Consider the following 11,275-nt stretch of genomic DNA (forward strand, 5'->3'; position numbering starts at 1 on the left):
ATTGTACCATAGAAATGAATAGAACTGAATAAAAAAAAAAGACAGCAGTAGGTCTTTGAAGTCAGAGGCTTAAATAGGACAAGTACCACTTATTTCCTTAAGAAATTCCTATTATTGGCATCTAATCTGAGCGGGAACTCAACTCAATTTTATGGATTTCAGGGTGTCCTAGCTGTAAAGATGTACTCTGTTTTCCTTTTTGAAAGTGACCACAAATGGTCCATTTTACATGTAATTTGCTCTTGCATGTCACCTTCATTTGGATACATGACTGTGTTTCATTCTGCACAATAAGGCTAGAACATATATTGATCAGAACATTTCTGGGTAAAGAGGAACATTAGCAACCCTCTTACGATAATGTGAACCTACTGTTCACTCTTTCTCTGGTAAATAAGGCTATCATTGTTATTGAGCATGTGGGCAAAGAATTCTTTGAAGCAACTCAGCACAAAACAGAAAAGCCACACCCTCTAAGTCAAAACAGGAAGAACACCACATAATGTTGAAAACAGTGACCAAACCCACAACACTAAGTGACATGAATGCATGTTTGTGTGGATGTGAGCATATGACACACACAATCTGTGCTGTGTTTGTTGTACTCAGGCACATGTGACAAGCTCAGAGCTTGTGGCTGATGCCTTTGCCTGTTGATGTGTAATAGTAGCCAGTGTGTTGTACACAGAGCCTGTGCTATTTATAGAAATAACAGCTCCTTGTGCTGCATGTTGTTTTTGTGAAGGTTGTGAAGTCGGTTTTCGGTTTAGCCCCTAACACGTCTGTGGGATTTTTAATCAGCTGCCACTCACAATCTGCTGGGTCCTTGTTATGACAGGTAGTGATAGTGACATGTCTTGGGGAAATCCTCTCCTTAACATTTACCATTAATGTGTAGAGCTCTTCAGTCTTCTACAATCATTGCCCAACAGTCATACAGTCTATAGAGCTGCAAAACAGTTTCATTATGCATGAAAGGAAGTTTTGTGGGTTTGAAGATCTCCTATAACTGTGAGGGAAAAACGTCTTTCACAGGTCTTTACTTCTGGTGTCATTTCATTGCGTAAAAGTGCCACATTTTCTGTAGAACAAGCTCGGCATGCTGCATTCTGCAGAAAATTGTGAACACAGTTGGAGGAAAGCACAAACAAAATAAAATTCAATCCACCACCTTCTTTCCAGTTAATACTAGAATTCCCAGCATGCCTTCAGGCAACCAGATTTAAGTAGTGTGAGGGTCCCAGTGTGCCTTCAAAGTCTACAGGCTTTGAATTTCTTTGTTTGGCTGATCCTTGCATCACTCTCCTGTTTTATTATTACATTATTTTATTGTTTCATTATTTAGGTGTTCCTTGTTTCAGTTCCTCTTGTTGTGATCAACTTTAACAAATTCCTTTTTTAACTTTTTCGTTTTGTTTTCTTTTGCAGCGCATTTGTTAAATTCTTTAGTGTGAAGTAATTTTTTGTACCACTGTGTGTGACTGGTCGGTCTTGGAACAACATTAGGGAGTTTATATAACCGGCTTATGAGGAATAAAAGAGAAAATGTACTCACATCTCTGAAAAAGTAAATCTCACCCCTAACGTCCACATAGAGATGTCTCTTAAAATCTTTTTTTTTTTTTTTTCATTACAGTGCCTTCTGATTTTAAGAATATATCTGCAAAGAATCCACTGGCTGAGTCAACCCCCTGCCTGCAGATGGTGTGGGGTAATCATAGGTCAAGATTTTCCTGCAAGGAAATGGTTGGTCACATGGCAGAGTGGGTATTTTCTGTCAGTAAGTACAAAAGAAGTACAGATCCCACACATAAAAACACCAAAAAGCAAAAATATACATGTAAAAACCCTGATCCAGGGCAGTTTTGACTGGCAACAATCAGCATGGTACTAAACTGGAATGCACATGCTCCTCCGTTCTCGTAATCAGCACACTGACGTTACAGTACTGAGATTGAGATTTATCAGGATAATGGCTGACAAGACTGAAAAGAACCGTTTAGTTGCAGTAACTCCTCCCTCCCCGCCTGTAGCCTGTTACTCGGTCTTTGGTAGCATGTGCTTGTTGCTGTCACCACCAGATTAGCATGCAGGCTTAAAGCCCTGCTCACAAAGACACTGTGTACAGAACACAAACTGTGCTAATACTGTTTCCTTCAATTCCAACCAGTGAATCTAACTCCCCCAGGCTGGCCTAAATAATTTCCCAGCTGGCATTAAACAGGTCAAATAAAATTGTTCATAAGTGCTGGAGACAACACAACAATATTAACTTTCAAACCACCCAATGAAAAAAAAAAAAAAAAAGACAACAATTTCACAACAAAAGACACCTTTTGTGGAACTTAAATTGTTCCAGCTTTGCAGAGAATGAGGTGTTTTCAGTGTAACAGTTCACTGGACAATGCACTGCAGTTGTAAATCTGTCAGACTCAACTAAAACAGCCCAAAGGGTAACATTATTGCTGTTTCTTTTGCTTATAGGTTGTATAAAATTTTCCATACACTGCGGTTGCTCTGTTTAGCTTGTAGAACAACCATCCTTATAGATAGAAGATTAACTTCTCTTGCTTACTTTGAATTACATTTAACTTACTGTTGCATGTTGACACCAAACACAAAAAAAATAATTCCCAGTCATAATGAATGTTATATTATGGTACACCACAATAAAGAAACTTGAACTTAACACCCTCTAGTCTTGCTATATTAACTGGAAATAGACTGGATAAAAATAAAAATAAAAAAAACAAACTGCAAAGTACACATCCAGCCCATCTGCGAACTGGACTGACACCAGCGTTCCCTCTAGTGTGAGACTGCAGCTTGGCTCAGTTTGGGTCATCTGTGCAAATCACACAACCCTTTAATATTTACCACCTTTAGGGTTGTTGAGACACCTTGATGTGTTTGAGCCAGCCTGACTGAGAAGTGTCAGCTGCGTGCAGAAAAATAAATTATTTATACTCCCTACATTTGACTTCAAAGAGCTGGCAAACCACTCAACCTCAGATTTGGTGAGAGGGGGTCGGAGGCGGAGTTGCTAGTCACTAGGCAACCTCTATGTCACCTGCCCCGACATGTCAGAATCAGCTACTTACCTCTGGGGGCTGCAGGAACAACGTACACAGTCACATTTAAAAGACCGCCCCCTTTGCAGGATTTGTTTAAAAAATTGAAATGACACATAGACATCACTAGACTGCCTAGACAGAAAAGAATCATCTGATTATGGAGGAAGGAATTTGTTGCCAAAAAAAAGAGTGTTTTATGAGAGATGAGAGGACTAAGATGGAACAGTAGTGTCCACTTAGATCATGTGGCAAGAGGAGATACAAGGTGTCTGTTCAGCTAGAAAATCAGGAAGTTCGGTTTGAACAACATGTGCACTGTATGAACCCTGTCCTGAGGGAGCTGCTGTTTATTTACCCCCTGCCAACACAAACACAGACATACACAAGGTTAACACAAAGCATGGCAACCCGCTCCCCCCACAAACTCCCTATAAGGCAAGCTCAAACATGTGCAGTCCTCAGGTAAAATTCACATACACTCATAAATGCTCCCCTTGATGACAATAAATCACTAATCTTTTCTTTGAATAAACTCAGGTTTTCTTAACATGAAATGAAAAGTGCTGCTCAGTTTAGTGATTCTGTGTCAGAATCGCAGAACCCTTTTGTATCGTCCAAATGTTCTTACACCATTCAGTCACACCAAAATCTACCAACACTAGAAGCGACAGCATTAGGATCACAATGAGCAGAGATGAGGCATAAATCTTTTATTTTCCCTTCCTGGCTCCACAGATATCGAGGTGTCTCTGCTAGCCTGTTTGATCAGGTTGTATGCGGATTCTGTGAATGTGTGTGTGTGTGAAGATCTGGCCATGCGTGACAACAGCAAATGACCACCAATCCGTCATTGGCGCTGAGGCCAGAGATTAACACGAGCTCAGGCTTGGCACCAGCTGGACCAGAGCCTGGAAAGAGAAAACTAGACAGTACTCGTGCTGTAGATGTACACAACTTGGAGTGACGAGAGGAATGTAAGGCAATTTGCATTTAGCTTTACTGAAGAGTTGTCAATGGAATCACATAAGTGCTGCGGGAAAATCCAGGAAAGAATTCCCCGACAACCAGGCCTTAAAAAAAAAAAAAAAATCCCCCTCTTATAGTAAACTCAAGAAATCTTCACGTTTTCTCACCTTCCTTCTTGTTTTGTCTTTTTCAGTTTGTCTATTTATGACAGTGTGGTTTTTGGTGTCTGACTTATATAGAAAGAACGGCAAGCTGCCACAGGAAAGCACAGAGTTGTGTTGAGCAGTTGCTGTGGGTGGGCTGAAAACAAGAGCAGAAAAAAAAAAAAAAAGCAGAAGTAACTGTAGACATCTCAAGAGTGTCCCACCCATATTAGCCTGCGTCTAGACTGGCCTCTGATAGGCAGGCAGCAGTCATAACAAGGGATTGGGAAAGCATAGCGGGGTGTTTGGAGTAGTTAGCCATTTGTTGTTAATATCAAGGTATAAAACCTCAGCGTTTGCAAAACAAGAAGCTCACAGTGCAGCTTACAATTATGAGATATATGAGGAGACAGAGTTCTGACTGTGTGCCAGCATGCCCCATGTGCCACACACCAGAAGATCATCTCAGCAGATTGGCACTGAGCAAAGGACCTGCAACCGTCACCAAACCCAGTGCCAAAGCTGTTGGCCTACTTTTGAGTCATTCTCTTGTAATCATCAAGCCAAGGAAATTTACACATACACATAAGCACCTTAAGTTTCTCACTGGTATTTAAAAAAGGCTTTGTATTTAGGGAAATATATTTCTGTTTGGCTCATCGGCGGGGCTGTATTTCACACTGAACAATTTGGCCATCAACAAAAGTTGACAAATTAGCCGTGGGGCTAGCTTTAAGTGCCAAGCTGACTTAAAAAGGAGCAATCAACCAACTCTGTTTTTTTACACCACTCATTTCCCCTCATGATACCGCTGAAGATGCCTTAGTTGACAGCGTGGAAAGCTAACTGTGGTGATGACATTCCCAACATGACCTCAATCAAGCATTTTCACAGCCTGGAGGCACAAAACAATTCAACAAACTCTGCCTCCGCTGAGAATCCCTTTACCCTCATTTCATAATGAATGCAATTATATTAGGAGAGGATGGTTTTACGCCTCCAACTGGCAGTGCACAGACTAGGGAGGGGCTGTTTTGAAGGAGTGCAAGTCATTTGTTAAGTCATTTTCATTGACTATCTAAAGCAGGAGCTGGGAAGTCTTTATAACAGGGTTTCAGAACAAAGTCAGTGACACCCCATCAAGGTGGGCTTTTTTTTCTTCCTATCATTATTACCAACCCCATCTATTTTACTCTGTGTGTGTATATATATATATATATATATATATATATATATATATATATATATATAATCTAAATTACAGTTTAGGGTGTGATGTGAAACCAGTTTTGGTCAAACGTTATTGAACCTTTCAAATGTTACCATTCCAGCAGCAGTTTTTACCACCTACTGCGTTACGTAAACGACACTGCTCATCTAACACCCGAGCAAGAGTAAATCCAATTTGGATATCACTACCTGACATGTCAGATTCAATGCACAGTGGGAAACAATAAAGCTTCCACTTTGCCAATCAGAAGAGAAATGTAATCATCGCAACATGTCACTCGTGTTACGACCAGATGAATTAACTTGTGAATGATGATGGTGGTATGGTGGAAACCCAGCAGATCTGAAGGACATATCCCTTTTGTAAAGCATAAATATTATATCTGTTTAAGCGTTCCCATCATAGACTTAAAGAACTTTAAGCTTTCCTTTTACCCACAGGTTATCCTCAGCACTTAGCTAGCTCTTCGCTGCCTGAGGGAAGAGCTTTGCAATGAATGGAAAAGCAGGCCAAACTTCTATCCAGGCCATTTTTTATTGATCCTCAAAACCCCCTTTCACAAAGACCATTCTCCCATCTTGACCACAAAAAAAGGGGACAATATAAACAACCAATAAATAAAAATCTGCATGATTAAGGCGGTTCTACATCTCCAATAGAACACAACAGTGTGGACATGTTGGAGTTATACAGCTTCATACAGTACAAGCAGTAATTTTTTTTTTTTGTTGAGAACATCACATCTAAAAAAAAAGGCAGCACTTTTACAAAAGTGAACCATTTTTAAAGTCTGGATGACACTCCCATTTAGATGAGACAACACTGTAATTTCATGATTAAAAAAAAAAAGAAAAAAAAAAGTAAATTCATTTAGATGACAATGTCATCTAAGCTTATCTCAATACCAAGCCAAACAAAATGGGGGGGTGGGGGGGGATTAAAAATCATGAGCAGAGAACTTAAATGTAATATTCCGCAAACCTACTCCCAGGAAAAATATCATAAAAACCACTTGGATCCCAAAACAGAGAAGGTGGTTGATCTTTATATCAGCTTTCTCAGATAGGAATAAATAAATACACCTTTTTACTGGTACACTGTCATGGAGTCCGGACTTAGAGGCTACATAGTGTCATAGAATTGTTCAGAGTGGCTTTTAAGAATTTCAGCATTTTCTTTATTACATTCGTGTCAAGGAAATGTGAGAAGAGGAACAAGGCTTGAAAGCCAGCCAGCCTCGGGCCACTAACAAACACAAGAGACTCAACAAGCATTGTGCGTTAGCTGTGGATATCCAGAGTTCTCAAATGTGCACCCCGCACATCTTCAGTTTAGTTGTACAGGTCTGTGCTCATAACATGAAAACTGAAGAAATGAGGTCTCCTCATCCATCCTGGACAATTCTCTTACGTCTCCTTTTGTGCACCTTTAAAACCAAGGTCATTTCAGCAGCTAACAGTGCTGGGCTGCTGTTTGCTAACAAAGTCAGAAATGAAATCAAACTCATTCTGGCCCAGGAAAAGTTCTGGCAGCTCCTGGACGCGGTCCAAGCCCAATTCCATGACCAGCGACGTCAGGACATCCTCATCAATCATATCCGCATCCATGCCGTTCAGGGCCAGCGCTGGTCCGGCCATGTGCTGCATGCTAGCCAACTGGGCTGGGTTCATGCGATACTGAGTTGTGGGTCCCATGTGGTTCCCTCCCATAGGACCCAGTGGGTGTCCGTGGTACTGGGTGTTGAGTTTCTGTAGCTGCATGCTAGCCATAAGCTGCTGGGATGTTAACCCCCCGTTCATGAACTGCTGCTGCTGTTGTTGTTGCTGCTGCTGCTGCTGCTGCTGTTGTTGTTGGTGGTGCTGCTGCTGCTGTTGGTGCTGGGCTTGCTGCTGGTGCTGTTGTGGATGCATGTGATGCTGCTGCTGAGGGTGATGTTGCTGCTGTTGAGGCTGCCCGTTAAACATCATGTTACCAGAGGTCATTTGATGGTGACCCATCTGAGTCCCGTTCAGCTGTCCATTCATGGGTCCACCCACCATCCCTTGCCTTTGCCTCATGGCGGTCTCCATGTTGGCCTGGGCACCTCCATAGTGCATCATCTGGCCATTGGGCAGCACCCGCATGCCCTGCTGGTTGGCATGCTGCTGGTGACCTGCCTGCAAGCCCCCATTCATGCCCATCCTGTAACTGTGGAGACTGGCGCCTGCTGAGTTGTGATTCATGGGCATCATCAGATGATCTGCCATGTCTCCTGTGTATGTGCAGAGAGGAGACGCTGTTAGGACAATGTGAGGAGCAGACAAGGTGTTTGGGAGCATTGAAGAAGAATTATATCAGGGTTACTACTCAAATGCCATTCAATGTTTCATTTAATTGTTCATTTAAGCCCTTATGGAACAAATTAAGTCAAACATTTTATATAAATCTGTTGTTCAAGCCAAATTTCACGCAGTAAATAAAAAAGGACCTTTCTGCTCCTTCATTTAAAAGCAACAAAATACATCAAGTTTCTCTGTAATGTTACAATCCTTCCTCCGTAAGTTAAACCATCGAATTCGCTTCCGGAACCAAACATTTGCAAGGTTATTTTGCCTTCTTACGAATGCTAAAACCCTGACTGGTGTGTTTAGTCTTTCTAAAAAACATCCCCCTTTGTGCCAAGGCAAGAACGCCCAGGTTGAAATTACAGGTTAACAGACACTGTTTGGGTCCATTTTTCAGCTCATTAATCCGTACACGATTAGATCGAATACATAAAAAAAAAAAAAAAAAAAAAAAAAAAAAAAAAAGGAGATAAAACCAAATGCACACATGCATCTTCGTAAAGCACTGCCCAAATTCCACCGATGTTGAATGACACCTGAGGTGGAAATGTGTTAGTTTGCGCACGTAAGGTTGCAACAAAGAACACTGACATCATGCAACATCTTCCCCAACAGCTGAATCACCACATTTCTAACAAGGCACTTAACACAAGCTTTTTGCGCCCCCTCCCTCCTTACTTACACCGAAAAATGCATTTAAATGTATCTACAGGGAAATCGTCCCCTTCTAACACAGTAACGCTTTATTATCCATCTTGTTAATCTCGACTTTAAAACATGGGGAATGCAAACAATGGAGCAGCAGCAGGAAGCCCCCCGAAGACCACCACAGAGCGAAACCCCCCAATTTCTCCAGCAAATAACTCCGAATTGGGAAAGAAATCGCTCACCCGTATCCGCTTCGTTTTTACAAAGTTGCGCGACTTTGCTTCTGGTTCCGTGTTGTAAAGCAGGTAAAGCTCCTCTGAATTACAGCGTGTATTCCTCTGGGTTACGCTTCATGCTCAAGCTGGGACGGTGCGCACAAAGACTGCTGCATCAGATCTTGAAACGACTGCCTATTTTCTGGGTCAACTCAGGGATTATGTACATCTACAAAGCTCAGAGGAAGGCAGTCAGGGAGAGGTGGAGCCTCGGTCCTGCCTCTTCTTTGTTCCTATTGGCCCTACTTAATATAATTGTACATGGGCGTTGAGAAAAAAAAAGGGCCGTTGGAGAGTTGTGACACAGAAGCCAGTTTAAATACCACCCTCCCCACTGTGCCTTTCTTAAAGATTATCATTTGTATACATTAGTTACAGCTGCTGTTTTTACATAGATAGATAGATAGATAGATAGATTATACAAGCCTGCTTGGATTCATGCTTTCTGTCAATGTCATATTGTCAGAAGAAATGTACATTGCTGACTTGTTTGAAATCACTCACTTCCTGATGGCACGTGCTAGTGTTGTGAGATTGTTGCCCTGGTGTGTGTGCTTCATCTCCAAGATCACCGAGATCGCTGTTGGTACATGTGACCCACCAGTCTGCTGTGTGTTCGCCTGGGTAAGTCAGTGGAGGGAGGGCAAAGGAATGTAGCCTCTTGTGCTATTCTAAGCCTCTCAGGCTGCAGAGCAGCAGTGTAACTACAGCTGTACATGGATATTCCTTTGCCTCATTTACGTGCTTTACGTGACTGTGGATCTGTGTGCGTATTTCCACATGTCTGTGTTTGCACGTCCCTTCTTCATATGCTCTCATGCCTTGATTGCCCACTTCAGGACAACGGCCTCTTGCCTTGCCAAATGAATGGAACCACTCTGGAGGAGCAAGCCAATCTATTGTCGAGGGAATTTGTCTATAAATGGGCAATCGCCGGCAGCCGTTTGTCATTGTGTGACATTGTCCAGCAAACTAATGTTAATAAGCCACTCCCAGGTGTGGAGTCTGTCTGAGAAACTCACCCAGCCAGTAAGAGCAAACAAAAACAGAGAATTAACCTACCGGTAAGTTTCTGCTTTGCAGAAACCACTGTGTGTAAGCTCTGAAGCTTGTCACACCCTAAAAAATATCACATTTAAATACAATGAAATAGTCTTTATTTTTATCCCAATGGCTATTTTTCTAATGGCATTTTTAATATCCAAAGTTCACCAATCATCACTGCATTTGTTTAAAACCCAGAATATTTATATGCAATCCCAATATGCTATGATTATAGACACAATTATTCAGTGTAATAATTTTCTATCCTTTGCAGCATAGTTTACTGTAGCTAAACGGAGGAGGCGTCATCTTATCCCATACATCCTTTATTATGATCTTTTTTTTTTAGTATGTTTAACAGTTTAACCATCATCTCTAACTGTGTTCATTACTTTGGAGGGAGAAGAGGAGTAGAGTGTGGGGGACTTCTGCACACTTGGACTAAAACCATTGATTGGTTTCAAGCCTTAGGTTTGAATGTTTATGTGCGGCTGCATGTTAGCAAGAATGAGCACAAGAGTTTGTTCGTGGGATTGTGTTTACAGGCGCAATAAGCTTTAAGTACATAGACACAGCTAAGACACACCCCTGTCCCACAAAGGACAGCAGTAAGAAAAATGTTGCTGGTGAGATGCAACTTTCTTCCTTGGGAAAAGTCTAAGTAAGGCTTGAATTGTTTCTCTGATGTGGAAAAAAAACAGCTTAAAAAGCCTTCAGATGTAATTTTCAGTTTCTTAACAAACTCAGTGCCTTTAATAAGAGATGAAAACAACTATGTATCCATAAAGAAAAAAAAAATACTCCACATTCGTCACACTTGGCCATCTTGGCTAATATCCGTGCAGAATAATGAAATATCTGTGACATGCTTTGGCCAAAACAACACATAGAAACATTGCAGAAGCTCTATTTTCCTCCATTAATTCTTCCATTCCACTTCTATTCTAACAGGATAGATTTTGAGTGGCATAAAGTGGCCCATTCGACTCCACTCCGCACCTCTCTTCTTCAGGGTCTGCTTCTTTTGAGATCTGTTCAGCTCAAAAACCCTTTGAGCAAGTTATCAAGAGAAGCATGCAACTATAGCCTGAGAGCTCAGACCACACACCAAAGTAAAATAACTATAGAATGTTTTATTTTTATTCACATGTTTTTATCATCTTTAGTTTTACTAATTGCCATGACATAGACAAGATGAATTTTATGTACACAGCATTCATATTGATTTTATACACATAGTATTTAATGAATTAAGTAATCCTCATCTTAAAATCAACAAGATAATGACTAATTAAAAACCAGGTGACTTTTCTGTTTTCTGCATTACTTCAGCTTTAAACAGAATGGTCCTTTTTATGGGAAACAACAAAACATTTTTAAACTAAAGCACCCACTTGAAACCAAGTGCACTTCATATCTTTGATTTTATTCAGTAGATCCTGTATTTTTTGATAAACGGTATTTACCAGAACTGCACAGACATATGTGTTCTGCTATTCTTCTAATACATTTTTACAAGTTTACTTTGTTATTATTACTTTATTGCTTTAAATCTCTCTTTAATTTTGAA

The 11,275-nt window shown here is 40.9% G+C and overlaps 1 protein-coding gene across 1 annotated transcript; it reads right to left on the reverse strand.

The window, feature by feature from the left end:
- Positions 1 to 5,990: 5,990 nt before the first annotated feature.
- cited4b (Cbp/p300-interacting transactivator, with Glu/Asp-rich carboxy-terminal domain, 4b) lies at positions 5,991 to 8,778 on the reverse strand. The gene is made up of 2 exons (XM_079240133.1): positions 8,629 to 8,778; positions 5,991 to 7,665 (listed from the first exon to the last, which is right to left on the reverse strand). The coding sequence occupies exon 2, from the start codon at positions 7,658 to 7,660 to the stop codon at positions 6,860 to 6,862; it is 801 nt and encodes a 266-aa protein (XP_079096259.1). The 5' UTR covers positions 7,661 to 7,665; positions 8,629 to 8,778; the 3' UTR covers positions 5,991 to 6,859.
- Positions 8,779 to 11,275: the final 2,497 nt, after the last annotated feature.

The sequence above is a fragment of the Telmatherina bonti genome, assembly GCF_933228915.1.
Source record: "Telmatherina bonti genome assembly, chromosome: 5".
NCBI lineage: Eukaryota > Metazoa > Chordata > Actinopteri > Atheriniformes > Telmatherinidae > Telmatherina > Telmatherina bonti.

What these genes read in the sequence shown, in the direction of transcription:
- cited4b (XM_079240133.1), bottom strand. Translation starts at nt 7,660, where the DNA reads ATGGCAGATCATCTGATGATGCCCATGAATCACAACTCAGCAGGCGCC.